The sequence below is a fragment of the Molothrus ater genome, chromosome Z (assembly GCF_012460135.2).
Source record: "Molothrus ater isolate BHLD 08-10-18 breed brown headed cowbird chromosome Z, BPBGC_Mater_1.1, whole genome shotgun sequence".
NCBI classification, from domain to species: Eukaryota; Metazoa; Chordata; class Aves; order Passeriformes; family Icteridae; genus Molothrus; species Molothrus ater.
The window spans coordinates 8206828-8233355 of record NC_050511.2 but is presented as its reverse complement, the minus strand read 5'-3'; the positions used below and the strand labels follow the sequence as shown (position 1 = coordinate 8233355).

Sequence of the window (26528 nt, the reverse complement as noted above, 5' to 3'; positions counted from 1 at the left end):
TTTCGAGGGAAAGTAATTTATCTATGCTTTACCAATATCTACAATATCTATTAGGCAGTGTTCTTGAAAGGGTTTAATTAGTCTTGGCCATGCTTTTGGTATCTTCAAGGCAAAAAAAAAAAAAAGGCATTAGATTTCTGTACAGGATAGGAAAATAGTTATTATAATTTAGAATTCTTGCATTTTAAGGCCTTTCCTTATGTAGAGCAGCATCCTTATGGTCCAGTTTTGCTGCTGTATGAAAATTCTTTGCCGACTGTGCTAGTTAAAGACTGTGGGGCACACCTGCAGCCATCAGTGGTTCATCACAGTGTTCATGCAGAAACAAGAGTGGCAAAGTCATGGCTGACACAGGAGAAAAGGAGCAGGTAGGCATCAGGACCACGTGCATCCAGGCAAAGAGAGCAGAATATGTCTCTTAGAGTCTCTTTAGATTCACTGTCTAAATCTGTCATGTCATGGCTGCTGTAAAGAAGTCATCACACTGGCTGAGGTTGACATCTGGTGCCAGCAGTCTGAATACAAACTCTTCATCTGCTCGCTGCACTGGGAGCCAGGGGCATTTCAGATGCCAGTGGAGATGGTTTGAGTGGGGTCTTCAGGACATTACATTAGTTGGCTTGAGCACAGGACAATTTTAAAACTGACATCTTGTCCTCATACAAGATTTGAATGGATGCAAGTTTGCATGAGGCTTGTCCTAGTCATTAAAATAAACAAAGACAGTAGAGGAACTTTCACTTGGCTAAAAGAAGATCTCTAGGTCAGCACTTCTTTTACTGGGAGGAGATTGAAGAACCTTATGACCTTATGCTTTGTTTTGCTTATGTCCACCTCTGTTGGCAGGGTGCTTAGTACCAAATGGATTTGTAGTTTGTTTGGGAGGTATACTTAGCACACAGGGACCAATGCCCTAATACAGGTCTCAAATTATCTGTTACTGGATAGAATGTGTATGAACTGAAATTCCTTGGGTTATGAAATTTAGAAAACCAATGGTGAGGTTTGGGTTAAAGTCATGTGCTTTCCTTTTTTTCTCCAGAAAAAAAGGAGGAGTTTGCCAGTGGCATCTCCCTCCTTGTATCATTTTGAAATGCAATAAAAAGGAAGAGAGTCTCTTTAACTGTCTTCTGAAAGACACAATTCTTTTAGATTTGGCTTTCTTTTTAATTCACGGAGAACAGCTGTGGCATTGTTACTCCAACAACGTAAGTAAATCTCTTAACAGATGGTTCTCACACTGGCTGGGATGAAAGCCGCTTCCTCCATCCTGGTGGGGCTTTTTTGCTGTTCTTAGATCCTGGTATCTTGAGAGGGTTTAAATAAGACTGCTGTTTTCATTCCCATGTAAGTATAGTGTCACTCCAGTAATTCTGCAGTGAAGTGTAGTGTTGCCCCTCCCCTCTTAAAATTTTTTCTTCTGAAAACAAGGAGAACAGTAGTAATGACTTGCATTTCTTAATTTTCAGTGCTGGTGCAACACTCTCAGCTAGAAAGATCTGAATGGAAATATGAAGTTCCTCCAGCTAGAAACAATTGCACAAGCGAGCTACTGAGTGCATTTGTGTGAAAAACACTTGGTCTATACCTTGAAATTTTCTTCCCTCCATTTCCCCAAGTGAGGAGGGTTTATCAGAAAGAAGAGCAGATGTTTAGACCATGTAATTGTTTGCATATAAAATGCAAAGCTTGCTCAGATAACATTGAAACTCCTGCTTCTGAAGCAGGGATGAGTCTGCACATGGCAGAGCCATGTAGCCTCTTATCTCACAGACTTAAACAGATGTAGGAGTCTTGTGCTTACAATGTCTATTTTTTTCACCAGTGGTGTTTTTGTGACAGTCATCTTGAATATGACGTGAGATTCTCCAGTTCCCTCCCTTTGCTGTGCCCAGCAGCATCTGTGAATCAGCACAGCCCAGCTGCAGTGGTTTCACAAAGCTGGGTGCTGGATTTAAGGGCCAGTCAATGCAGTTGTGGTCACAGCAGCAAGCATTGAGATGCTTGTGTGTGCAAGGAGTAGTGTGATCTCAACTTTATTCTTTCCTTCCAGGGAGTGCAGCTGCTGCTCACACTCTCTGGGCAGGTGAGCACCATGGCTTTGAGAAGGTAATCAGATGGTAAAGCAGCCTATGCTTCCAGAAAAGCCATATCCCTCCTATTTCAAGAAAAAAGCAGCGTGCCAGCTGAACTACGCTGTTGATGGAAGAAATGCAAAAACATTATGCAAGCAAATGTCACAATCTGTGGGTGAATGTCAGACTTGTCAGCCTGGCAGTTGGTTGTGGTGGAAGGGGGAATGCTTTGTATTAGCAGCAGTAGTCTCACCTGAATAGCTGAGGTCTTGACTCAAGTCACTGTTGTAGACTATGTTCACCTGCCTCTATTAGTTCATACTCTCTGTGGGGATGTGACTGAAAAATTCTTTTCCAAACTCTTCTTTTTGTCCATCACCTGCAGTTTGGAGTCTCAAGGGGTCACACTGACAGAAGGAGCAGGGGTTCCTTCTGACAGGGGCTCAGTAAGAAGCCCTGATTGCTGGTGTTAGTGGGCTGCATTCTTCTCCCTTCACTGTGATAATTGCCTCCTGAAAACTGTATTGCTGGTGTAAGACCTAAAGCTAGTTCTGGAAGCCTTTGGGAAATGATATTAATTTCCGAAGAAATGTACAGCCTCAGGAAAAGCTGTGCAGTAGTTGCTGGATATATCAGGGAGTAAAGACAGTGAGGAGTTAAACTAAAGTGAAGGAAGGATGCAACTTCAGCATCTGTGCTCTCCACACAGCCGTGCTTTTGTGAGATACATCTTGGCTCTGCACAAACCACAATACAAGCTCCTGTTCTACTTGGTGTACTTTTTGTGTCTGGAGTTAAAGCATGGTGTGGTAATGCAGCTGGCTACCTGTGCAATGGTAATACAGAATGATAACCAAAAGGTTTATGTGAGTGTTGGGGTACAAGGTGCTGAGCATGGTTGTAAATGAAGATGTTTGGCATTAATTAATGTGTAATTAAGATGCCACACATTGTTTCTTTGTGCAGAAGCACTGTCAGCAGCTCAGGGTTATTATAGGCATGGACACAGCTTTGTAATTTGTCTTATGTAAAAGCTGGACCTAAGAACTAGCAGCTCAAACTAGAGTTCAGCCATACAGGTGGTTTTGGAAGCTTCAAAAGCTGTCAGTCACAAATTCCCTGAACCCTGCCCCGTTAAATAATGTTGGGGGAGTAGTATCTGAAAAGCCCTTGAAGGAGTTGAGGCAAATGGCTCTAAACTGTACTGTTTGTGCTATTTAATATTAATTTCTGATCAAATAAATTCTGCTGGGATTTTACATACTGTGGGAGTTGTACAACTCTAAAATTAGTGAAGTGGGAAATGTGAGTGAATTACATGTCTCTGTGTAAACACAGGTGTCTGCTCAGTGCTGCCTATTGCTCTGCTTCCAAATTTTTGCAACTACTGCAGAAGTGGAAGCATAAAAAACAGAAAAAGGGTAGATGCACACCACTATCCTGTGATTAAACATAACACAATCTCAGCGTCATTCTTCTCATCTGTTATTTATTCTAGTGGCTGTACAAACTGAATCATAGAATAAGCTGAGTTGGAAGAGAACCAGAAGCATCATTGAATCCAACTCCTGCCATTCACAGGACATCCCAAAAGTCGCACCATGTGCCTTAGAACACTGTCCAAACACTTCTTGAACTCAGGCTTGGGGCCATGACCACTTCCCTGGGGAGCCTTTTCCAGTGCTCAGCCACCCTCTGGGTGAAAATTTTTTTCCTGATATCCAACCTAAACCTCCCATGACACAGCTTCAGGCCATTCGCTCAGGTCTTGTCCCTGAGCACAACAGAGAAGAGACCAGTGTCTGCCCTCTGCTTCCCCTCATGAGGAAGTTGTAGACTACAATGAGTTCTTCTCCTTCAATCTCCTCCAGGCTGAACAGACCAAGTGACCTCAGCCACTGCTTATAAAGCTTTCCCCTCCAGACTTTCACCATCCTCATGGCCCTCCTTTGGGTGCTTTCTGATAGTTAAATGCCTTTCCTATATGGAGCACATATTACAATTAAACTATTGATCTCTCTGGTATAGCTGAGCCAGTTGGGTTGTTTTTGGTGTTTCCTGGCCATGACCCTGTTTCATTTTCTGTGACCCTGTTCTGTTGGGCTCAGGCTCCCTGTGTGCTGTCTCAGGATCACCCCATATCACACCACTCAATTAAAAGCAGTGGTTCTGTAGGCAGTTTGCACCAGGTCTTGTGATGATGCCCAATTTTGAGTTACCATAGATGGCCCTATAACTTAGATTGAAAACATTGCTTTGGAGGTAAAGTAGATACAAGATGGATTTTTACTTCAACAATTGTAGAGGCAGAGAAAAGTTTTAAGTGGAAGTGTATCCACTTTAAAGTAAATTGAAAGCCCTCAGTTTTATCAGGTTAGAGCATGTTAGAGGTAGAAGCTGGCTGCTTCATGGGAAGTATGGTGTCTCATCTAGGAATTATCTTGACAGGAGATCCTCTTCAACACTAACAGGCTCTCATTAGTGAGTGAAAATAAAAGGTTTGGAAATAAGGAGAGAAAGATGGTAAGAGCAAAAGAAGGTATGTGGAAGAGCAGTAAAGAGCAAGCAAACCTAAAATCATGCCCTGAGGTAACTGCTCTCAGCTCTCAGCATTTACAGGCTGATCATTATGATGTGTAGCGTTGGCACATTGTGTGATTGTACATCACCATGGGCCAGGACTCTGCTGCTCTTCTGAGTGTCATTACAATGCACTTAGGTATGTTGTGTTTCTACAACATGAGCAGCAGCTTAGATAGGTCTGTATGCAGTTAAGTATGCTGAAGATGTGCCCAGGGGTTAGGCTGTATGTAGATGAGCTTTTTCAAATGTGAATTTCATCTAAAGCATCAGAAGCTCTCTCTGAGCTGTGGCGCTGGAGGAGGGGTCCTAATGAGACTGCTTTATAATACAGCTCTAACATACACATTAGGTAGTGGTTGGAAAGACAGTCAATCTTTCAAGGCTTAAGCAGCACTTTCTAAAAGTGCCTTCAATTAACAGCTAATGACAAACTTTCTTTAGTGATTCTCTGGTTGTGTTGTATAGCCAGATAATGAGAATGATCATCCAGAGATACTTCTATTTATTTACCATTTTTTATTTCATTGGGAGGCTGATGAATATTTGATCCAGTAATGTTCCTATTTATGCCTCCATAAGTCAAGTGCCTGAGTTCAGCTTCAATCCATCATTGCTCTGAAGATTTACATTTCAGATGGATTTTTCCAGCAGCACAGATATTGCAAACCTTAAATTAATGCACAAAGCTGCTTCTACCCTGCAGAAGATAAAACTATTAGTAAGGAAAACAATATCTCTTTTGGATGCCTGTCTTCCTAATGATAATGGAATTTAAAAGATCTACAAAGGGCTGTTTCAGCTAAACATCTTATGTCCACCACTATTTGAAAAGAGGATAATGAGCTGAAAGTGTTTCTATGCCTACCTGCAGTGTTAATTGAAAACTGCGATGACACGCAGATAGAACCAGGCTCAGGGGACCTTTCTTATAGAAATTTTATGTGAACCATCTTTCCTGTATCTGAATGTGTTGTCTAAGCTGTCCTTATTAAGCTAAAAGGCTTCGTTAATAGTGAAAGGTCTTCCTAATGCTTTCACTTCTATTAATTCTACTGACAGCTTAGAAACCGAATTGAAGCCCCAGAAGTTCCCATTCTTATGTTTCATTGTTTCTTTCTCTAGTCTCTGTTTTTCTGTATGTCCTGGGGGAACATATAGACAGGACACTATACATGCTGTGCGCAGCTCAAAACTTAAAACTGAGAGCATACCTCAAGAGAAAAGATGCACATTTTTAATTTGCTTTTTAGGATCACTTGTTGCTCTTCCCCTTTTTAGTTCCAAGCTCCTTATACGAGTGAGACTCATCAGGAGAAGAAATTGTCAGAAGTGACAGATTGGTAGCAAGGTGGCTCTTCACATTGATCAGGGACATGTGACATAGTTGGAACATCAGCTCTCTCTGTGAGTTACAGTGGTTTGGATGATAATAGGAGAGGGTAAGTTCCTGAGAAAATTACTGAGCAAAGAGTATGAAGACATTCACAAGCTAATCTGGAAAAACAATTTGCTGGAAAAGGGAGATAATGGGATGAACATGCAAGCCTGTATACTGACACCAACATTTAAAAATTCTGATGAACAGTCTGACATGTGAGACTGGTGATTTATGTAACTTTCTTCTTCATTTAAAATGCTTCAAGACTGTAATATAGTGCTGGAACTGCAACCCCTGACCACTTTTTTTTCTCCTGCAGTGTACTTTGGGGTGTAATATTGGTCCTCACTGCTTTCTGGTGCATCCTCTGTAATGTGTTTGGTAGAACTGCCTATATGAAGATGCTTTTCTTGCAGGGGACAGAACTCTGGAGAAGGACCCAATTCTCCTGCTCTTATCTTTAGCAGCTTCACTTATCTGAATCTCAGTTTTCCCAAATACAAAGAGGGGAAAATGATTCAGACTTCTCCTGCAAAAACACTATGGAAGATTAAAAGGAAGGTAGAAAAGCTGAGACACAGGGAAAAAAACTCAGCACCACTGCAGGGAACAGGAATGAAGCCAGCTGTGCAGTGTGTTGATAGCAACATAAAGGCAAACAAAAGTCAGGGAGATTAAAATGCAGGCAAAAAACTATAAAGTCATCCTAAATCAGTAGTATGTTGCCTGGAACATGGTGTGTGTTTCTGCTCAGCCATCCTAAAAACAGTATTTTAGAATCATAAAGAGTTTGAGTATCTCTAACAAGGAAGAAAGAAATGGTGAAAATACTGAGATTGTTTCTTCTTGAAGCAGCACATTGGTGGCATGCTGTGAGGAAGAAAGCAATCAAAGAGGTGAGAGAAAAAGGTAAATGATTAATAGATACTTAAACTCCTGCTTCAAAACACAAAGTATTAAGGACTTAGTGAGTCTGAATGACACTGATCCCAAAGCTGGATCAGTGGGGTGCAAGTCAGTGGGGTGAGGGGGCAAGAGGCTGAGTTGCAAATCCATCCCTACAGCTTGTGGACCCACTGGTACAAGACTCACCTTACTGGATGCAGGGATCTATAATGAAGTAGGAATAAACAGTGTGAGAATGAATGGGCATTCTTTTTTCATCACCTCTGGCCGGCCTCTAAATACTAGGTCTGGAAAGGGAACTTCCCCGAGTGCCAGGTCATCCCAGGGCATGCACCCTTGTTTGGGATGAGGGCAAGTCTTTGATAAGATCAAGGTAAGTGTTGGGGCTGCTGCTCTCATTTCTTATAATAGTTCCTTACTTCAATAGCTCTTACTTCACTGAGGTTTTCCACTCTCCTAGGTTTTGGTGGAGGATGGCTGCACCAGGCAGCAGGGTGATGCCAGCAGGGAAGCTTGCAAATAGGCTTTCAAGACAGAGGAAAGGACAGATTGGTAGAGATATGACTCTTTACACTGACCAGGGATGTGTGACATAATTGAATACTGTCTCTTTCCCTGAATTGCAGTAGTTTGAATGATAATGGGAAAAGAGTAAGTTCGTGAGAAAATTAACTGAGCGAAGAGCATGAAGACATTAACAGCTAATTCTGGAAAAACAGTTCAGGTACAGAATGATGTGTTAGAGCCACACACACACAAGGTGAAGAAAAGGCAGAAGAGCAAAACTCCCCTAATGGCCTAGAAAGACATTTTATGGACTGTTCTGTGGCATTTAGCATGACAGAAGACATCTGAGCACTTCACAGGGTCCTTGTTTATCTCTGCAGCCCTACTGCTAGGTGAAGGGATGTATTAGAAATTCCAGAAATTACCGAATGCCCCTAGATTTTTCAAAATACCTTCCCTGTCTCATGATCTTGTGACTGCACAGGTAGGGGCTTGAGACGGACAGAGTAAGGCCAGAAATTCATTTGGGGTTTTCAGTGTAGGATACCTATTGCCTGAGTCTTTCCCACTCCCCCGCTTCTAATTCACATATTTTCACCTGCAGCAAGTACAACTCCCACTCAATTTTGGTAGCATTTGTAAGCACCCATCATATCACACTGCAGAGCTCTGATCCAGTGTTCCAGCAAAGAAGGGAGACCTTATTAGTGACCCATTGGGAAATCTCTTTTAGAGACTTGGCACATTTCTTGTAAGAGCACACAAGTGCCAATTGTCTAGGAGAGCTCCGCAATGTGTAATCACAAAATCGTCTCTCCCCTTTTCCCTACATCACTTGCAGCTTCTGCAAGAAACCACAGACTTGGGCTTCTGTTCTTTTGTTGTGTAACCCTGTTTTATCTCCAGCACAGGTCCATGCTGCACTACCAAAGGAAAGGGTTTACATGGATATGTCATTACAGGCTGTGTTGTAGCACATAGGCTGCAGGGCCTCAAATTAGGCTGCAGTAGCTGTATTTGAGAGCTTGGAAAACTATCCCTGCTATTTTCTTTGAATGTCAGTTCCCTGCAGTTTTAGAATAGAAGAATGTACTATAAGAAAACCCCAACGTGGCCTGTCACAGCATCATCAGCATGTCTCTGGGCACCAGCATGTCTCTGGGCTGAACACATTGCTACATGCCACCAGCCTTAGCTGTATTCAGGTCACAGTCAGGTTCCTAAATCTGTTAATTGCCAGAAGGCTTCTGGAGCTTCACTCAAACGTAGCCTAGGATCACCTAGAGAAGTAACAGCAATGCTCAGATGTTGTGCTTCAGGTCTGTGAGCCTTGGCAGAGCACTGCCTGGGAGGGTACATCATATCACTGATGTCTGACAATTGTGTCCTCCAGTGCTTTTAACCATGGGTACCTTATGCTGTCCCTGTTGTGTCTCTTCCTTCTCTTCTTGGACCTGTTCTTCTAGGAACATAACTCAACTGGCTATCCCCTCCTGGCTATCTGGCTATCCATCCAGTCTCTTTCTTCCATCACCTTCTCCAGACAGCTCTAGTCCTACTGCCAGATCCTGCTTTTCCTCCCTGCTCACCTCCTGCCATCATCAGCCTCAGCCTCAGGCTGTACCTGCAGAGAGGGATATCACTTGGAGGGGGGGCTCAGGTGACCAAATGTGTTCCCAGTACCTCACCTCAACAAAATAAACAGAAAAAGAAAAATGTTGGGTTCAAGAATTATATACAAATATGGAATATATTTCAAATTAGACTAAGAGAAATGTCCAAAGTGCAAAATTTCACCCCAAAGAGTAGACATTTGGCATCTGAAAAAAAACTCTCAAAATCCAAATATTTGGGCAGTCACACTTAAAAAGCAAAGAAGGCAAACCCCTGCCACTGTTCACAGCAGTTTGCCTTCCAGCAAAGCCTTTGGGAGGACCAGCACAGGGCCTTGGGGCTGGTCCATGTATCAGCAGCAGAAGGAGCAGCAGCCCAGAGGGACCTGAATAAAGACCAGGAGTCTGTGCACATGCCTGAGCCTGTCCCAGGGAGTACTGATGGTGTGTTCACCTTTTCATCTCCATTCCCAGCTCAAACAGGGATCTGGTTGGGATTTTTGTGCATGCCATGAGCTCCCTCGACCTCCGTTCCCACATCATGCAGTGCATCCTCCCATGCTCCACAATCTGCTGCGGCTCCTCAAAGGATGCCGGGGACAGATGGCGTGATTTCAGCTGATAAAGGGGCTGCCTTGAAAGAGGCGAGGCGGAAGCTGTCTGGCCTGGTATCTCTTTCTGTGCTGTCAACGGGAGGTGAAGGAGACAAGCTGGAGCTGGATGGACACCAGCTCCATTCCAGGGAGCATGGAAGGGAAACAAATTCCTTTAAAAAGCTCTTCTGCTATTGCCAAATGGTGTCTGCTTGTCTTTATTTCAGAGATCTTCTGCCAAGCGCAGATTACCTCAATACGCTCTGGTTTTCACTCAGCCCGCTGTGCTACGTGAAAGATGTAGCTAAAATATCTTCAGACCATCTCAAGGGATGGCTGGTGATGTGGCTGACTTTTCATGTGCTGCTGACTTTTAAACTCAGCATGGTAAACTGCTAACCAGCCTTGTCACTTGCTGTCCACAGTGTCAGGCAGCACTGCAGCTGTCGGACACCTTGCTGAGCCCAGCCCATGTGCAGCACAGGGCTGGCAGGCTCTCCAGAACCTTTGCAGTGCACTGACTGCAACCCTGCAGTAACCAAGGGAAATGGGAGCAAGCTCAGTAAATAATGGGAATGATAAAAGCCACTTCTGGTAATAAAAATGTATTTTTTTCTTCAGGAACCTCAATTTTCCATTTTTTTCAGCATTGGGAGGGGAGGAAATATACCTGCCCTTTGGAGACAGAATAATTTATAAGCAGCTTCTATAAAAATCAGTGATGTCCCTTTAAGTCATCTTCTGTGCCTTTGTCTCAGCTTCCCTGATTAGTCACATAATGAGGATATTTCTAATACAAATGTGTCAGGGGAGAAGGGAGCAAAACATTGCTTTATCAGAAGAGAATCTGTATCCCTCCGGATGCTAATTAGTCACGGAGATACAGGAGTGTGGGGCGGGGGCGAGGCAAGCTCTTATTTTAGAATCCAAAATGATTTGTGCCCTCAGAATTTCTCAGGCAGGGCTGGAAAGCCATGCCAAGGTAGGGAGTGCCGTGAGATCTCCCCTGGCTTTCACATCCCTGCCCCTCAGATTTGTTTGCCATGCTGCTGCTCCTGCTGCTGTTTGCAGGGTTATTTCTGTCGCAAGCTTGGCTAAACAGAAGCTCTCTCCTTATAAATATGGAAATCTGGTGGTTGAGCTTTCTGTCTCTGGAGACAAGTTGAAAGCGTGGTGCTAAAGAGAAAAGGGCTGCTGAACTCTGAGCTTAGTGGCTTTGTTTTCTCTACTAGTGGAGAGAAACTGGCAATTTTTTATGGCTGGGATCCACCTTTGCAGTATGGACAAGTGAACTCTCAGGACTTAGTCCTGGGAAAGCTCTGAGCCCCGTAACAGCATGGGCTGTGTCAGGGTCTCTGCTCTGTCCAGGCTAAGCTGGTGTCCACCACTGAGACCCTCACCTTTCTTCAGTGTGGCAGATATGCTTGGGGCAGGAGCCCTGGGCAGCTGCACATCTTTGGAGCTGTGTTGGAAGAGTGTGTGATTTTTATATTTATTACAGAGCTTTAAATGCCAGTGGGTATCCATTATGGTTCCTGATAAATCTCTTGAATCATAGAATATTCTGAGTTGGTAGGGATCCACAGGGACCATGGAGTCGCAACTCCTGGATTTGCTCAAAACAACCCCAGAAGTTACACCATGTGCCTGAGAGCATTGTCCACATCCTTCTTGAACTCTCAAAGGCTTGGCACTGTAATTGCTTCCATGCAGAGCCTCCATTCCAGAGTGGTGGGGCCCCACAGTGCTTCTTCAGGGATTTGTTTGTATCCTGTTGCACCCTATCTCCTTTCCTGGGTTGAGACCACAGTCAGAGAGCCTGGAGAACCAGACACCCTTGCTGTCTGGAAGATGGGAGGTTTACTAAGTGCAGGAAACAGGCAGATGAAAAATAATTCTTGGAGAAGGAGTGAACAGAAGAAGCAATCAAATAGCTCAGAAAGGGATCTGAGGGATTAAAGGTGCCAGGGGTATTCCAGAAGTGAAAAGCAAGACCTCATTCATCACACTTGTACAGAAGTTGAACATGTAAAAATCAGCTGCCTTTCAAATACAAAAGCCAAACCAACTGGAAAAGAACAGGTGAGCCCAGATTTATGCTTGTAATAGCTGTGACATTGAACCACTGATTAGAGCCCTTGGTCTGTTGAAAGGGGTGGATGTGGAGCCATCCCAGCTTTTCCAGCTATTGTTCTTACAGCCAGAGACTGTAAAAGCTTAATAACATCGTGTTTGCCATGCTGGATCCAATCAATGGCCTGTGGCAGCAATTATCCGGTCTCCAGGACATTGGTGGGAACTAACGTCACTGCAACAGGGCTCTCCTGGTGTCATTTGTATTGCACCAGGTCTTTTTTTGTCAGAATATGTCGCTTCTGCGGTATCTGCTAGAACCAACCCAAATTTCTAGTGTTTTCAGCCAAACTTAGATTTTATGTTTTGTGTACAGCTGGGGCAGCCTACCTGTGCATGGAGGGGATCCATAAACCACTCTGTATATGCTGACAATAATGGTATTTCAGTACTAGGCTCCACTTGTCCTGCACTTCCTCAGCCAGTTTCTCTAGGTGTTAGACTTGTCCATGGGAAGGAAGCATAGTTCCCTGGAGCTGTCCATGGGAAGGAAACACAGTTCCCCTTCACTATGCAGGAGAGTCTCTAAAACTTTTCATTTGAGGTGGAAAACAGCTCTCCCTTTGAAAACAGGCTGTTCCTCTTGGTGAGGCTCTGTTAAAGACTTGAAGAAGTAAAGATGGGACACAGACCTGAAATAAGCTCTTGACAGTAACTGATGGGCACAAATTCAGTCACTACAAGAACCTGCCATGGTCCCTTGCAGACTGCACTGGGTCTGTGCAGTTTTCCATAGCATTCAACTGCAACATACAGCCAAGGACCTGGGCTCCTGTTCCTGCGTCTGTTCTCCAAACACACTGTGACCTTGGCTCTGACACATGGCTCAATTTTTTAATAATTTTAAGGGTATCTCCCCTCAAGAGTTGAGGTTTAAAGAGCAGTTGTAAAGTTGTATGGGGTTTTTTATGATCCTGGTTTGGCCAGATGCCAGTTGCTAAACTGACTCTTACAACAGCTACCAAGGAATCTGTGAAGCTTTTGCACCTTGAATACTCATGTTGCACCTCAGAGCTGTGGCTGTATAATCTGAGGCACAAAAGGAAAGGTGTAATATCTTCACGTATATATCCTTTACAAGGAAGAAATTATTTTGATACTGAATCGCCCTGAAAATATACCTCAATTAATAGCTGGTTTTAAATAGCTATTGCATGCCACTTGGTAAGTGCTGCAGGCAGTGTGGAGTGCAGTGTGGCATTTCTCTAATTTGCAATGTTAATGATCCAATTTAAGTCATGTAAAGCTAGCACAAGATACCAAACTTATAAACGCATGTGATAATAGAGATGGCTTATGTGTGTGAAAGAGCCTGGAGGGAAATATGGTGTTAAATGTATTCTATCATGATTGAAAGGAAAGGGCTGGGGGCTGCTTGTGCTGCTGGTTTCTCGGAGGGAAATCTAACAGAAATCATGTAATTACTCCCATTTTTCTTGTTTGTCCCTCAAATGCTTTCCCAAAGTATTTAGTCTAGTTACTGCATTGGTGCTTCCTCTGCTACTGTAGACTCCCAGGATTAGTCATACACCATCATCTAAAAAAAAGTTTCTTCCCTGTACTGCAAATGTCATTTTTGATTAGGAAAATAGATCACTGAAACATCTTGTTCCCTTTCCACAGCTTATGCCTTTCTGTTTGCTGCATTTTGTTCAGCCTGGATGTGGCAGTCGGGCAGACCCATTGTGGCCAGGGTTCCAGGGCAGCATTTCAGCACCGGCACTGCAGCACCCACAGGGAGACTGGCACTTCTCTTCTGACCCCATTTGAAGCAAAGCAATGGTCTGAACTCCTGGGTACCTGTCAGTGAGCTGAGCTACCCCGACTGCAGGTGTACACAGCAAAAAGTCATTTTAGTGACATGCTGGTTCAGTGTAATTAATAAGACTAAAGGTTTTAATCTTGCAGCAATATTAATACTGCTGGCTTCTCAGCTGCTGATATAAAATGGTTTCAAACACCAGCTTACAATTATAAACTAATCAGGTTCAAAATCTGGATCTTGTAGTGGATATTGCAGGCCTAATTTGTTAAACAAGATCTGTTCAGTAGTTGCTCAGAAAAGAAAAACAGCAATGTTGTAAGTGGTGCATTGGCAGAGCTAGTAGAAAGTCAATAAACAGTTGTTGTTTATTGCTTTGTTGAAATGGAGTCAGTAGCTATCAGAATGTTTTTCAGTACATCAGTCACTGTGTTGCCAAAATGTCATTTATTTTGACTTTGGTACAGGGAGGGTGGGGATGCTGAGATGAACAGTTACTGCTCTGGATCTGGCAGAGTGCACATGTTGATGAAGAGTGACAATCTTGTCTTCCCAAGAGCCGTCTGCTCTGGACCCCTTGTGATTCTGGAGATCCTTCAACATGTGAGACTTAGGGAAAAGATTGTTTTCTTCAGCTCTCCCAGAGAGAAGGTGGAGGTCAGCCATGGTCCTTGGCAGTGGGTAAGGAAACTTGGAGAACGTCTCTTCCAGGGTTAAGTGGTGTTCTAAGTCTGGTGTAGAAGGAAGTTCTTCTTCTGACAGATTAACCTCTTCCAGGGTTAAGTGGTGTTCTAAGTCTGGTGTAGAAGGAAGTTCTTCTTCTGTTAAGACAGATGGGGAAAGGGACCTAAAAAGACCAGGGATCTTCACAGTTTGCACCAGATCAGGATCAGTCAGCCTGAAAACCAGATCAGCTCTGTTGAATTTCTGTGTGACATCAGTTTCTAACCTGGGTTTGCAGCAACATGCCACAACTTCATCTAGCAAATGTACATCTCCTTAGCCTTAACTCTGTAGTTTTTGATGATACTTCCTTGCAATCCTGCTGCAATTTAAGATAATAATTTCTTTTTCTCATGATGAGAAACATGAAAAAAAATACTCCTCTTTTTCACCCTCGTGGCCCTTTCTGTAACTGAAGACAGCTATAATATCCTTCCTTAGTCTTCCCCTTTCTTCTCTGAGCAATCCTATTCTTCTAGTGTTCCGGGGTGGTTGTAGCTTCTAGTTTTTTTCCATAGGACTGATGGGGGGGATTACATCTCCCTTGAAAAAATGGGCTCCAAAACTGAAGCACATTAAGTGAGCTGAAGCCCACTGAAGAAATCAGTTAAGCTGAGGCCTGAGGAAGAAATTATGAGAGTTTTTTGTGAGGCTTTCTGGTTACATTCCTGCTGCACATTGCCCTGTGACTCTTTCCTTTCTCTTGCCAAACATGCCATTATTACTGACCATTGTTTGTCTATACATTGGGTTTGATTCATCCTTTATATAAATCTGACCCCCTGTAAATTTGAGCCTTTCCTTTATGCTGTTTGTTGCGTAGATATCAAACTCTGCACGTCTTGGTTTTCAATCTTTTTGTTCCTGGTGGGATTTTTTGGCACTTTACGTTCATAGATACTTTATGCCTATATTGTAGTGATATGTAGAGACTACAGAGGTCTGCTGTCCAACACAGTGTGATATTTTACATACCTACCTGTGCACATCAGAGTCCCCTTCCCAGAAGCATTCTATAGCCAGATTTCTCAGGAATACCTGGCATGGTAGAGCTTGAGGCAGAGGGAATCTGCCAACAGCACAGCACTTTCTGTTCCCCAGGGCATAGACTGAAGGTATAAATATTTATTAGCAGCACAATGTTCTAGCCCAAGAGTCTGAATGACAGCACTGGAATTACAGAAACTTCTCCTTGACCCAAATGTAACACCTGTATTCAGGGTGTGTGGTTTCTCACTTGTTTTTCTGCTCACTAAGTCAGTCCCCCATGCACAGAACATCTATCCATTTTTCAGACTCAATGTTTGATGTAGGAAAGAAACAAAACATTTGGACTTGTCCTTTCCTGTTAGCATTTGTGTGCAGTATGCAATCCACATGGGCAGCTCCAGAAAACAGATGTCTGCTGAGCCGCAAGCCCTCACTGTAAGCTCTCACACATGTGTTGGTACTGAGACTTCCAGCATCTTTTAAGTAGGACAGAAGACAAGGACATCATTGATGGGTACTGCAGAGAGAAAAGTTAGCTGGATGATATTCTTGATCAGTTGGCTCATACTGATACAACTAATTGTGGTCAGATAGAAGCCCGTGTACTATGGACAGAAGTGATGGTCAGGCCCTTTATACTGGGTCTTTCCTTGAGATTAGAGGATGAGGGCAGTTCTGCCCCTCTGCTTTTATTGAAAAAAATCAGCAGAGCTGCGTTGGTGATCAATTTCCCACAGACAGCAAAGTAGAGAACATTTTCATAAGAGGTGTAAATATGACTGATTTTGAGAAGGAGGGGCAGATAAAGACTTCTCAAGTTACACATATGTTTTTGAGGTGCAGCTGAAGACCAAAGAAATTGTGTGTGCCCATTCCCTTCCACATGCACTGGGGTCCCTGAGGATTTGCAGAGTGGAAAGTGGGGTCTTGTTAAGCTTGCAAGGGGTTGGAAGTGTTGACTGTGAAGGAAGACATAGAAAGCTCTGTTTTCCCAGGTGCTACCAGGGTGAGTTTGTACCAAGCACCCAACTCCATCATTTGGGGCTATTCCCTCTCCCACAGCTGGTGTGGGTTATTGGGAGGGGTAGGTAATAAGAGTAAAAGGCTATTGAGCTGATGCTTTCTTAAGTACTGCAAAATGGAAAGTTATTTAAAAGAGAAAAAATAAAAAAGTCTGCTAAGTATGCCATCTTCCTTAAACCCCAGATTTCAGTTTAAAGTGTTTTCACCTTCTCTCTGTGCTCCTGCATACTGATGATTCACAGCACTCCTGCTCCACAAAGGTTCACTGGAACTAATTTCTGATGTTCAGAAATGGCACATGGTACACACACTGTGGGACATGGCTGCTCTTAGCAGGAGGGCAGTTTTCAAGATCCTTTGTGTCGAGCCTATAGAAACAAACAATCTAGTAAGAAAACTCCCCACCGTTCAAATGCTGTGTTTGTGCATGCCCAATTAAGCTGTGAGCATGTGGGGAGAAAACTTTGATTAAACTCTGGCCCCAGCCGAATGTTCATGCAGTGCCCTGATTGAATATATATTTTCCTTAGGAATGAAGACATACAGAAGCCTCAGGAACAAAAAAAAAAAAAATTCCTTAAATATATTAAGTATCTTTAGCCATCTACAGTCCCTGCAGGCACTTCTCAGCACTTGCCTTTTGTTTGGGAGCATTGTGTTGTCCTCAGTGAGCAAAAAGAAGTAACATCATCTGTCCTGGGACCAGTCACACCATGTAACTGAGATTTTGATGTTGAGGGCGGAGCTGTGTGTATTGCTGTAGGGAGGCTTGTGAAAAAGAAAAAAATTGCCAAGTGAATTCCAATAGCAAAAGACTGTGTTGAATCTCAGTGTGCTCTTAGGCGTTCACTAGCAAAAGGCTAATCAGTCAAATAAACGTTTCTCTGGACAGTTGAGCTGTAGAGAGAGAACTGCATCCATTCAGTATGCACAGAAGCAGAGTGTGTTTGTGCAGAGACAGCTCCAGCCGAGCTGGCGTGGGAATGCTGCTGTTTTCACAGTGGGCATTGTTACTATGGAGTCCTGTGAGTTGCTGCAGAATGTCTGTGAAGTGATGGATGGGAAATATGATAGTGTCTTGCCACTCCTGGGCCAGGGATAGATAGCTACTGGAGCTAGGGACACTGTCCCTGGCCCAGCTGGGTTTCCTCTCAAATCCGTTTTACTCTCTGGGGGGAGTGGGCCTGGCCCATGCATGCAGTGGTGGTCACCCACAGTAATGGTGTTTGTGATCCCTCTGCTCAAGCTGTGGATCTCTTGTGTAGCTGTAATGTGCTGCTGGGGCTGAAAACTGTCATGCCAAACCTTTGGGAAGAATTCCTAGGGCTGACTTTGCTACCATGTTCTGCATCATTTCCACCTCCAGTGTCAGAAGCTCTACCAGCTGCCAGGCCTTCTCCCTAGACTGGGGGGAGAGGGAAACACTTCTCCAAGGACAGATTTGTGTCTTTTTAAGATGAGTGTCTTAGACAGAATGGGAATAATCACTCTTTGAAAATCATCTTGGTTTCCTCTGGAGGCCTAGGAAGCCTTTACTGTGTGTTTGGGCTAAAGCCCATTTTTGAGATTTCTCCAGCTGAGTTCACTGGTCCAGGCTCAGAGTTCAAATCTTCAAAGGCACCTCAGAACATTTCTTCCCTCCCTCTGTTGATGCAAATGGATGTCTCATGTCATGGTCAAGTTGACTACAAAGGTAATGTTACCGTGGGCACATCAGTTTGCCACAAAAGGGAAGGGCTGGTTTGGATTTAGAGTTTTAGCATGATTTTAACAATGTGAACCTGGGCTAGTCTAGGAATGGCCAGACCCCTTCTCTGCTATGTGGACTTCTGGCTTTAAACTCAGTGTACTCTCTGCTGGACTGCACCAGCGCAGGAGACAGTGTCATCACACTATGTCAGTTCCCATAATAAATATGTCTACTCCTGTGCCTTCCTGCAGCCAGCAGACTGGGGCTCACAGGACTTCCTTATTGTGTTCAGTAGCAACTAGGAAGCATGCAGGTCTTGGAGTCATGTTCCTTAGAAATTGCTGTGTCCTGCCTTTTCCCAGATTGGCAGAGAAAAGGTGTTTATCCAGGAAGCCTGGACTCAAATGGTGCCACTTAGCACCATTTGGACATCCCTCTTGGAGAGATTCCAGCATGTCTGACAGACAGACATGTCCTTTGTGCTATCTAGATGTTCCCATGTGTAGAAGCTCAAAGATAAGGGAGCTCATGTGAATGTCTCAAACACTGATAGCTGGATGGCTTTGAAGCCAACCAAGGATTGTTGGTAGTAACAGCTAAGGATTGTTAGTAATAGAACACTGAATAGAATAGGGCAGAGACGGGGCCACGTGGAGGTAGAGCAGCACTTTTCTGGGACAAACATCCTTATCCTGGCTCCTGGAGATTAGCACAACACAACACAGCACTGGTGTAGGAATGAGGTCAAGTAGCAGACATGTAGGAAGATACGGAGACCACCAAATACCCTGAAGCCTCCAGCCCATTTCCACAGTAACTAAATTACACAGAAAGGGAGAAACTTAGCTCCAGTGCAGGGAAACTTATCTATAAAAAGGTACTCCCACAAAGCCCTGTGTGTGCACCCCACCACCCTGAACACCCCATCATCTGCATCAGCAATGGAGCCAGGACTGCTGATCTCTCTCTCTCTCTCTCTCTCTCTCTCTCTCTCTTTTTCTTCCTTTCTTTCTTTCTACCTCTCTTTAATTCATCTCTTTCTCCCTTTCCTTTCACCTCCCTCCTTTATCCTAAACCCACTGGTGGGTGTTTAATAGGAGGCTAAGAACTAATGTACCAATTTTCATGACAAGTGTGTCATTTGCTAACAGAAGTTTGTAAGATTTTGTGGACCCTCTAACTTTCAACATTCCTTTTGTCCACAAGCATCTACAAATCTTGGGTGTTTCCTTCCCCTGGAGGGTGAGAGGCTACACCCTGAGATTCTTTCTTGCAGCTTGGATTCTGATCTATTCCCTTCTGGGCATGTTTGAGACCAGATTCATGTTCCAAGGATACCATGAACTGGTCTATGATTTATGCCTATATGTTCTCCTGGAGGCTGGTTTTTTGGTTTGCAACCTGCTCTTATCTTTTTACCCAGTCACTAAACTGCTACATTAGAGGAAAACTGCAGCAGTGACTGCATTAGAGGAAAGCAGAAGAAATTGTCTTTTGTTCAGCATTGTCCTTGAATGTGAGATCTTGTACCCACCACCCATTTTAAGTACTGTCAAAGTCTACTGGATAGTGCAAAGGAGCAGGATTTTCATAAAATGTTATAGCATTACATATGTTATTTAACTAGTTTCCACCAAGCTAGAGCCTAATTCAAAAATTACATTTTATCTCCTAAGCACAGTGTATTAAAAGAGCTAATGTGCACTGAGTAGCTCAACAAGTGATTGTTTTTTTTACTGAGAGTGAAGAGTGATGTAACCTTGCTTTGAAACTCAGTGACTCTGCTTTGCATACAGGTGTCAGTGCCAAATGATGAGTTGCATTTTACATGTAATTGTGTACAAATAAAAACTCCAGAAACTGAGAGAGACAATATCAATTCAATAGTTTGAAATAGTATTCTAGTATTTAATTTATGATGCCTTGTATGATTTCTCACAAGTGATGGTTTGTTCATGTATTGGACCTAATGCTGAATGTTTTCTTTGCCTGTGCATCTCTAACTGTGATATGCCCAAATTTAATACACATCTATCTATCTGCATGTTCAATTTGATTTCTGTCGTCTAGATGGAAGTTAGAACATGTTTGAAAACTAGTTTTAATTTGCACTATGGTGCTAAGTGAGAGAGTTCAACAGGTTTGCAGTTTGCTGTGAAAGGACTTCAGTTATTTTTATCAGTAGTAGAACTGTCTGAGTTGGTAGTTTGTTTCTCTCTCAAGTTCTTTGATGTGCTGTACCACAGAGTTCAATACATGTTGTCTGCCAGTAGGCTGGAGCAGAAAGTGTTTGGGGAGATTGGTTTTCCAGGGGGGAAATTTTAGTGACAGTGAAAGGTACTGTGCTGACAGATCTTTCCTGTCAGCCATGAAATTTGAAGTTGAGTGGTCTACTTGGAATTCATCTGAAACTGTAAACATGTTTCATACAACACCCCAAGGAGTCATCATGTGAAAATTATTTGGGACAACTGCCAGCCCAGGCTGAATTTAAACTAGTGACCCACCGTCCACATTATATTCCTGGTATCATCCATCATATAAGCCTGATGTTGAAATTTGGCATTTCCAGAGGTACTTTTAACATAATAAATGTGCTTCCAAAGTTCTGTGTTTTGCCCCTGGGTATCAGTGTTCAAAACACTGGCATGTTCTTTGCTCACTCTGAATGTGAAGGGAGTGGAGTCACCTAATAGCCACTCAGAGAAGAAGCTGCAGAACTATCAGCTAAACCTTTCTGTTTTGTTTCTGTTCTTTCTTAACAGGATCCAACAGCTGCAGCTATTTCGGACAGAGATTGTGATACGAGAGAGGGGGAGACTGTAGCCATGAACTATAAGCCATCTCCACTTCAAGTGAAATTAGGTGAGTCTGTGCTGATGGAGAGTGAAAAGGCTGAATCCAAGGCCTGAAAGACAGGAACATATGCAGATCTCTGTGCATGTGGCTGAGCAGGCCATCAAGGCTCAAGCAGTTCACAGAGCAGTTTTATCATTGTAATTCTGCTGCTGTGATTCAGGGAACTGACCTACAAACATGGAAAGCCCCTGTATCCATGGATGTGGTAAAGAAAGGAAGCAATGCCTTAAAAGCAAGGGATGGTTCTTTTAAACCTACAGGTTTTCTATTAAGCTGAGATCAAGGCTTGGCCAAATAGAGAATGAAGATAATATGGAGGGACTGTAAGAAGAAGAGAAGACAGAATAGTTGCAACAAAAGGGAAAGGATCAGGGAGTTGAGACACTACCAGAAAAAGAGCTGCTTTACTGCGAGATGAAGGACTTTTAAGTCCATAAAGGTTCCCACACAAATACTCATCTATTTCTGAGCAATATTTTTTAATTCTGGAAGCAGAATCGTCCTGTTACTACAAGACCCTGCTTCCTTTCAAGGCTAATGCTTACAAGAGCAATCCACACATGCCTGTCTGCCTCCAAAACCTGAGCAGCTATTTAGCCACACAGCTTCAAGAACCTGATGACAGACAAGCCAAAGGAACAGTGTGCTTTTTGCTAAAAAAAATGGAAAGCTAAATGTGGAAAATTTCCCAGTAGGAGCAGGAAGGAGTCCCCTGGCTGTCCTTCATATCAGAGCAAGTAACGTTGAGAGGATGCTGCTGATTGAGGGTGGTTATGCAAGTCATGAATACTCTGAAACAGTGGCTGCTTTTCAGGAAAAGGCAGGGAGCAGCAGTGTGTGTTAATGACAGCGCAATTCATAGTTTGGTAAAAGATTATTACTGCCAGCATGCCATATGCCACCAGGATCCTTTTTCGCTGCCAAGATAGTTCTTTAATGTTACTAGACAGATAATTACTACTTCAGTAGTTGTTTTGGATAATTTAACACCAGGGAACAGGTTAGAGAGCAATTGATGCTATTATTGGTAAGTCTGCAATATTTTTGACTTTCTACGAAATGAAATATCCTCCTGAGATTCACTAACCTGACAGGAAATGGTGCTTTTTTAGACTTGGCTTTGGTAAGTCATGACACCATTCTAGGATCATCGAAAATAGATTTGGATTCAAGGTAAAGAAGTTCAATTCATACAAATTAAATGGAAGAGTAATTTGAGGTAGATCTTTAACCAATCTCAGTATTATAAATAAAGCTGTTAGAATGAGAAACTTGAGAAGTCAATACGCATCAGGTAGTGTTGAAGGAGAAAGTATCAGAAGAAAGGACATTACTAATGAAGTTCTCCAACAGCCATTTTGTGTATATGTTCATTAATGACTTTTACATAAAAAGCAGGAGTCGGCAGAGAAAATTTAGTGGAGCATATTTGGGAGGAATAAGTATGATAAAGACTCCGAAATAGCATAGAGGAAAAAAACATGAAAACTGGAATAATAGAAATGAGAAGAATAGGACAGGAGAAACTCACTGTCCTGTAAGCTGACATTTATCAACTGGGGATGACTACATCAGTTGATTGTAAGGTTACTATTATTGAAATGGACTAATACATGAAAACAGGCCACAGTCACACTTCTGCAGAATTTACCAGCTTTTTCCAGGAATCAGATAGAGGAGAATTATTAGCTCTTTCTGCCAGAACTTCTGCTTTCCCACATAGGAAGTATTCTCTTTCATTTAGCCAGTGCTGAGTGGCAAGAAGAGTCAAAGGGAGGTACTGGAAGTGTTTGAGCAGTTTTTGTAGTAGAGGCACACTGTTGCCAGGACCTCCTTTCCCCTTGGTGCTTCTGCCAAGTGAACTCAGTGCTGACCACAGTATGCTTATGAAGATAACAGGGGGTGAAACCTACCTGCTGAAGAGGAATTGCCCTGAAGGCTGACAAGCATCTTCCTGCCTTTTCTCCAGAGAGAAGTCTGCCCCAGCACATCTCTGTGAAAACAGTGTTCCTCTTTAATGAAGTGAACACATACCTAGTGGCACTTGGACCGGCTCTCTACTCTTAGCCATACTCAGATGAGCTCTAGGTTATCTGAGGCAAAATGAGACTAACAGTATTGTCTATGGCCAGTGTAACATGCCTTTAATCCACATCAGCTCCTGCTGCTCTTATTCTAAAAATCTGCCCAGCCTCTTCGATTTTTTAGAAGCTTAATCAGTGCATCTCCCAGCTCTGGCCCCCATTCCTCTGACTAGATTTTTTTGTTCCTTCTGGATTGAACTTGTCAGGGTTGTTTTTAATCTCTTTAAGGCTAGAAAAAGTTAAGGTAGTACATAAATTTTTAATAGCTTATCTGGCAAAGCCATTGTTGGGGATGGTAGCAACTAGGGGCTTAATCCTATTGCAGGTTTTCCATATGGATGGTGGCATTTTTCACTGTTAAATCAGAATCAATTGTTCAAATGTCAAATGTTCTGATGGAAGGTTGATAAATGTCATTTTTCAGTTTGCAAAGATTCGTGTGTAAATCTGTCGTATGTGCTTGCTGGAAGCTTGGTTCAAGTGAGCTCAATTAAATACCAACCCAGCATGAATACAACTTTTACTTCCAGACGCTGCAGTGATTGAAGTGTGACAGAAAGAGCATGAAAACTGCACATACTGCACGCAGATTTAACCTGCTGCTTGAGTGGTCTTTTCCTTGGTTGTTTCTTCCCCTCTAAATAAATATGTTTGGCTTACATGTTTGCTTGAGGGGGGTCAGTTAGATACAGGAAAAGCTTCACGGGTGTCTTGTATTTCTGGTGACTTCCTAAAGGTTGCACCTGCTTCATAAATGGAATAGTGCTTGATGCTAGGGCCACATCAAGGAAAGAACCTCGCAGCAAGGGGAAATAAGATCTCTGAGTTCACACAGGTCATCATTTTCAACCTTTATTGATACTGTATCCATATCAATTATGTATTTGTCACTTTTCTAGCACTCCCACTTTGTCTTTCTATCCGGAGCTGCTATGCTCAGCCTTGCTTCTTTCTTTCTTTCAGATCATTGATAAGGAGACGCCTGACAGCAAGGGTTGGGGGCTGGGTGTACATTAGTGCTTAGGAGATGTCTCCAGCACATCCTTATTAGGAGCCATATCCAGATGGAGCACATACCACAAGCCTTTTGAAAGCAGAGGAGAGTTATGATAAGGAGGGAGAGAGGAATAGAATAATTCCCAAGTGTAAATCTCAGGGCACCACATCCACTGGAAGGCAACAGATCCTCCTAGCATTCCCAGGAGATGAGATATTATTTTAATGAAGCTTATGCCATCTGCTTTTCTATTTTGCATTTTTAATTTCCCTTTTCTGGTCTGAAATCCCTACCCAGACAGTCTGTGTCTGTCTTTCCTAGCAGTCATGACATTAGTTTGTGTTAAAACAGAATGGGCAGTGTGGAAATTGGTTGGAGTGCTGTAAAACAGGCAACAGGTGGGATGAGGGACTGTGCTCATCAGCACATCCACCACGCTGGGAGCCTGGCAGTAAATGTCCTGCATGCCTGTGTGCAGATGAACATGTAGGAGAGAGGCAGAGACACTGACAGCAGCCTTCAGCCCTCCAAGGTGCCTCTGGCCTTAGGTGTAAGCACCTCCCCTCCTTGGATTAGATAGGGAATAAGGCACCGTTTTTGGAAGGTTCCTCAAAGGGCCCATAAAAGTTTGTGAAAATTGAATGTCTATGCTAAAGAAACTGAATCACACCTCAAGGATGTTACTGGAATGCTGTTCACTTAGACCAAGCAGAGCTGATAGGGTTAAAAAGCAGCAGAAACACTGTCACAAGGACATAGAAAATGGTGTTCCCTGGTGTGTCTGACGTGGACAAAACTAATTCGTGACTGAGCCCCATCTTGGTGGAGATTGAAGTGAACAGAGGATATAATCTATCACGGGACAGAGGCTGATGGCATGTCTGTATTGTTAGCTCCTGCCTTCCAGCCTGCTGCAGTGTATTCATGACAGATACTGAATTGCTCTGTGGTCAGAGAGGAATAGTACCAGGAGTATCAGTCAGAACTACAAAGCCCTCAGGGTTCAACTTAACAAAATTGGTGCATTTCTGGCTGAAACTTTACAGAAGGTCTCTGATCCTAGTAAACAACAGACTGCCCCATGTGGCTTCTGAGATTAATCTTTCAATTGGTGTAGGTGTTTTACCCCTTCCCCTGGGGTGGGGTGTGTGTTCAGAGCTTGTCTTAAAACTCTCCATTGAAGAGCCACAAAGCACACAGCAGAGCAACCTCTCCTAGTGCTGCCCAAAAGGATGCAGTGCTCAGAGATCCCCTTCCAGGTCTACTTTTGCCTCAGGTCAAGATGCAGAGCTGGGAAGTGCAGTCACAGACAGAGCCAGCAGTGAGCATCTTATGTAGGCTAAAAGGCTCTGTATCTGCCTCCATCTGTGGCTCCTTTTCTGCATCATCACTTCCCAGTCTGCTCCAAAACTTGTGCTTTCTGAAGCTTTTCATACAGAAAATAGAATAATAAAGGGGAAGTTGAAGTAGACTGGACAGATCAATGCCATTAGTGTATCATTTTGTCAGTATTTCAAGTACTGTACTATTCCCAGTTGCTCTTCTGTAACAAGGTGATTAATGCTAATTAGGTACAGCAGCTGTTGTTTCTGGGAAGATGCTCTGTAGGTAAATTAGGGAAACATTTTATAAAAAGGCTCCAACTGTAAAGCTAGGTCCCCAGGTTCCAGCTCTGTTGACAGAACTGCAGATTTTCATATCCATAACTGTTTGCATGGCGACCTCAAGTGACATCATTACCTTAAGTGCAAAAAGCCATTTTGCTCCCCTGGGAGCACCCATTTCCTTGAACACAGTCCGTGCAGTGTGCAGGGGGAAGGGCGAGGTGGAAGCCAGAGAGCAGGAGCAATGCAGCACTGCTATTGATTTTCTCCATGAGGACAGTAGTGCAGCCCACTACTCAGAAGTCTCGTGGAGCTTGAGAGGAATTTATTTAAACATTTTTTCATCTCTTATTACTCTTTCCATTTATAAGAGAAATACACAGATTTATGGTAGCATCCTTCCTGTAGGATATTTCCAGGCTCTTTCTGAGAGAGTGAGCAGCTGCATCACATTAAGGCTAGTAGGGCTGTCTACCGACAGAGCTGCAAAGATGAGGGCAGAAAACCCGTTCTGACAGGCATATTATTGCAGATTAGTTAGAAAAGAAGTAGAGGGGCAGAAAGGAAGAGGTGCCTGAGACAGGCTTGGGTAAGGAGTAAAGCCATTCTGACAAACTGTAACAAAGCAATCACTGGATTTCAGCAGAGACATCCAGGCAGGAGGGAATGTGTGAGAGAGTGAGACAGAGGGAAGAGAGGTTCCAGTCAGCAAACCCCAGGAGCAGAGCACGAGCATATGCATATGGGAATGATGTGGCATGAGATTCACCAAATGACCTGGCTTTTCGTATCACTGTAATTTTGCTTGATTTGTTATGCCACTGCACCAGGGCTTGGCTGGCCTTGCCTAGCCCTCCACAGTATGTGCACTTCTCCCATGACACATTCCTGGGTACCAACACACATCACGAGCCAAGAGGCTCACACCCACTCACATCTTGTGTTGCACAGACCACACTTGGCTAATACTCCTTCAGGTAGAAAGTCGTGAAGAAGGAAGCTGTAATG

The 26528-nt window shown here is 43.3% G+C and overlaps 1 protein-coding gene across 3 annotated transcripts in view; it reads left to right on the top strand.

Moving 5' to 3' along the window:
• FAM219A (family with sequence similarity 219 member A) overlaps positions 1-26528 on the top strand; it is a 92909-nt gene that overhangs the window by 33027 nt on the left and 33354 nt on the right. For all 3 annotated transcript variants that reach the window (XM_036402715.2, XM_036402714.2, XM_036402713.2), the window contains exon 2: positions 20742-20841. In XM_036402715.2, the coding sequence (XP_036258608.1) occupies positions 20742-20841 (100 nt within the window). The remainder of the gene's footprint in view (positions 1-20741; positions 20842-26528) is intronic.